Here is a 3,542-nt window from a genome sequence, read left to right on the forward strand (position 1 = left end):
GCGCCCACCCCACCCCCCGGCGGGACCCCGTGGGGAGCACCCGTCTGTGGCGCACCTCCCCCCCAGCCCCTCGGTCCTGCCCGCAGGTGCCTACTGCCTCTCCGTCTCTGACTTCGACAACGCCAAGGGGCTCAACGTGAAGCACTACAAAATCCGCAAGCTGGACAGTGGCGGCTTCTACATCACCTCCCGCACCCAGTTCAACAGCCTGCAGCAGCTGGTGGCCTATTACTCCAGTGGGTAGCCACTTGGGGTCCCCTTGGGGTCTGGGTGACACCCTGGGTGCTGTGCCTGCCCTCGCTGCAGGACGGGTGCTGCTGGGAAGCCAGTGTGGGGCTGGGGGACCCCAAACCAGCTGGGGGGAGACGCTGGTGAAAAGCTGCTTGGGTTTTAGGGAAGAGGGTGAGGGTTTGGGTATGGGTCCCCGAGGTGTTTTGCGGGGAAGATGTGGGTTAAAGACATCGCATGCCTAAATGCCCAAGTGTCACCCTGGTGTTGTCCCCTCCTGTGCTAGAACACGCCGACGGCTTGTGCCACCGTCTCACCAACGTCTGCCCCACTTCCAAGCCCCAGACCCAAGGCCTCGCCAAGGATGCCTGGGAAATCCCCCGGGAATCGTTGCGGCTGGAGGTCAAGCTGGGGCAGGGCTGCTTTGGAGAGGTGTGGATGGGTAAGGACAGCTCCCACCCCGCTGTCCCCCCCGTGTCACCACCTGCATCACTCCCCAGCCGTCTGCAGGTGCCCGGAGCCTGCAGCGGGGTGGGGGAGCAGGCAAGGGGCACGGCTCCCTGCCCTATAAATGTGTCCTGAGCGGCGTGTCCTGTGCCACAGGGACCTGGAACGGCACCACCCGGGTGGCAATCAAGACTCTGAAGCCAGGCACCATGTCCCCAGAGGCTTTCCTGCAGGAAGCCCAGGTCATGAAGAAGCTCCGGCATGAGAAGCTGGTTCAGCTCTACGCCGTGGTTTCAGAGGAACCCATTTACATCGTCACCGAGTACATGAGCAAGGGTGAGTGTGGGAGGGATGCTGGGGGGGCGGCCGAGGGGCTCTGCTCCTCCAGATCGCCGTGACTGTGGTCTTCCTCGCAGGGAGCCTCCTGGACTTCCTGAAGGGCGAGATGGGCAAGTACCTGCGGCTGCCCCAGCTCGTGGATATGGCGGCTCAGGTGGGTTTGTGCATCCCCAGGCCTCCCGCCTCCCCCTCCAAGGGCACTGGCTGCCCGAGCACCTCGCTGGGCTGTCGTGGCTGTCGCCTGTCAGGTGGTGGGGTTCTCTGCAGCCTCACTTGGCTTGGGTTGGGTGCTGCCGTCCCCGCTGGGTGCTCAGCCCAGAGCTGGGCTGCAGTCAGGGACCATCATTTTGCCCGTTCCCATTGCTGCCGGCTCTCCCTGGCCAGCAAACCTGCGTCCGCGTGGGTTTTCTTGAGCAACCGGCTGCTCCCACACCCTGGGTTGGGTCCCACTGTGGAGCCATTCCCCTTGGCGGTGCCAGGTGCTCCCTGGGGACCCTCATGTTACCCCGCCAGCCTCAGTGCCCCATGTCCTGGTCCCCACAGATCGCATCTGGCATGGCCTACGTGGAGAGGATGAACTACGTCCACCGGGACCTCCGGGCAGCCAACATCCTCGTGGGGGAGAACCTGGTGTGCAAAGTGGCTGACTTCGGCTTGGCGCGCCTCATCGAGGACAATGAGTACACTGCTCGGCAAGGTGCGTGCCCGGGGCTGCCGGCACCGTGCCCAGGCAGGTGGCACCGGAGCAATGGCCGCTGTGTGGTCCCCTGTCCCCAGGGGTGTGCGTTGCATCTTGAGCCAGCACATGGCCCTGGCTGCGCGGGGGTCCTGGAAGCACTCACAGCCCGTATGCCCTCGGGCACCGTGGGGCAGGGAGCAGCCCCTCACCCTGCCTCTCCATCCAGGCGCAAAGTTCCCCATCAAGTGGACGGCCCCCGAAGCGGCTCTGTACGGCAGGTTCACCATCAAGTCGGACGTCTGGTCCTTCGGCATCCTCTTGACTGAGCTGACTACCAAGGGCAGAGTGCCGTACCCAGGTGAGGGCTGGCACCCACCAGCAGAAACCCCATCCCTGTCGTGGTGCCCTGACACCAGCCGCCTTTGCCCAGCGCTCGCCCCGGGCACTCCGTGGTCCCCAGAGCCATCTTTGCAGAGGAGCAAACTGATGCAAAGTTTCTCTGCAATTTGGGCAGGGAGGGCGGGCTCGGGGGAGAGCTGCCCCTGCCCAGGTCAGATCCTGCCCTGCTGGAGCAGGGCGAGCAGAGCCCAGCTGGGATGCAGTGTCACAGCCACCCCGTCCTGCTCCGGTCTCCGAGCAAGGTGACAGGCTGACGGGGACGAATGCTGTGGGGCTGGGGGTCCCTCTTTACCTGGGTCCAGTCACTGGGGTTGCCTGTAAGGCTCGTCCCAGCACGATGCCCTCGGTGTCCCCTCTGGGAAAGGCACAGTGCAGGATCTGGCCCGTCTCTCACTTGGCGCTGTGTCTCTGGCCGCACGCAGGGATGGTGAACCGGGAGGTGCTGGACCAGGTGGAGCGGGGGTACCGCATGCCCTGCCCACCCGAGTGCCCCGAGTCCCTGCACGACCTCATGTGCCAGTGCTGGCGGAAGGACCCGGAGGAGCGACCCACCTTTGAGTACCTGCAGGCTTTCCTGGAGGACTACTTCACCTCGACAGAGCCCCAGTACCAGCCCGGCGAGAACCTATAGACCTGGAGCTCCTCCTGGCACCAGGGACGCTGCTGTCCTCACAGCAGGGCGCCAAGGGCTAGCCTCCTCGCCGAGGGGCCGGTTTTTTGTGGAGCAGCCCCAGAGCGGGATGGGGCATCGTCTCCAGATGCAGCCAGGGGAGGTGCTGGGTTCCCCCGTCGTTCATTAAGACTTCTGGCCTGTGTTTAATGAAGCGGCGCCGTCCCGCTGGCGAGAGGAGCCTGAGGGCACTGGCAGAGCCGGCTCGGGAGAGCCAGCGGAGCATCTCCCTCCGAGAGACTTGGCTTTCGGGAGACCTTTCCCGCCCAGCAGCTCTGGGGTGAGCCCGGAGGAATTGAGGGACAGCATCACCCCACCTCGGACACACGGCCCCGGTCTCCTGCACCCCCTTTCTAAATCAGCACAAATTCCCCTGCCCCTTTGCCCTCCCCGCCATCCCCCCCCTTGGCTCCGGTTCTCCTGAGGGCGCTGGCAGAGACGGTTTGCCATGGGGAAGGCACAATCCCTGGCTGGTTCAGACGGGCGATGCGCTGGGGCAGTGGTGCTGGCATGGGGGAGCAGCGGAACGCTGGTGGTGCCCCTTCCTCGGGCATCCCTCCGGCCTCACCGCAGCCTCGCCGGCTAGCGGGTGCCGGGAGCATGAAATGTGGCTGCTCATGGCTCCGGTGACCGACACCGTCCCGTGGGAGCACCCGGGCGCACGTTAGAGTCTTCCAGCTGCATCTGTCCCCCCAAGGGACCCATCTCGTCACTCCTGGGAGCAGCACCGGGGGTGTGCCGGCAGAGCCCCCGCCCTGCCTGCTGCGCTTTCTCCCACCG

General features: G+C 65.3%; 1 protein-coding gene across 1 annotated transcript in view; it reads left to right on the plus strand.

Moving 5' to 3' along the window:
- The window catches only part of SRC (SRC proto-oncogene, non-receptor tyrosine kinase), a 10,080-nt gene extending 7,318 nt beyond the window's left edge, over positions 1 to 2,762 (plus strand). Inside the window, exons 6-12 of the mRNA XM_009318670.1 lie at positions 87 to 236; positions 515 to 670; positions 832 to 1,011; positions 1,092 to 1,168; positions 1,558 to 1,711; positions 1,920 to 2,051; positions 2,515 to 2,762. Coding sequence (XP_009316945.1) covers positions 87 to 236; positions 515 to 670; positions 832 to 1,011; positions 1,092 to 1,168; positions 1,558 to 1,711; positions 1,920 to 2,051; positions 2,515 to 2,723 — 1,058 coding nt within the window. The 3' untranslated portion in view covers positions 2,724 to 2,762. The remainder of the gene's footprint in view (positions 1 to 86; positions 237 to 514; positions 671 to 831; positions 1,012 to 1,091; positions 1,169 to 1,557; positions 1,712 to 1,919; positions 2,052 to 2,514) is intronic.
- Positions 2,763 to 3,542: the final 780 nt, after the last annotated feature.

The sequence above is a fragment of the Pygoscelis adeliae genome, unplaced genomic scaffold (genome assembly GCF_000699105.1).
Source record: "Pygoscelis adeliae isolate BGI_AS28 unplaced genomic scaffold, ASM69910v1 Scaffold72, whole genome shotgun sequence".
Lineage (NCBI taxonomy): Eukaryota > Metazoa > Chordata > Aves > Sphenisciformes > Spheniscidae > Pygoscelis > Pygoscelis adeliae.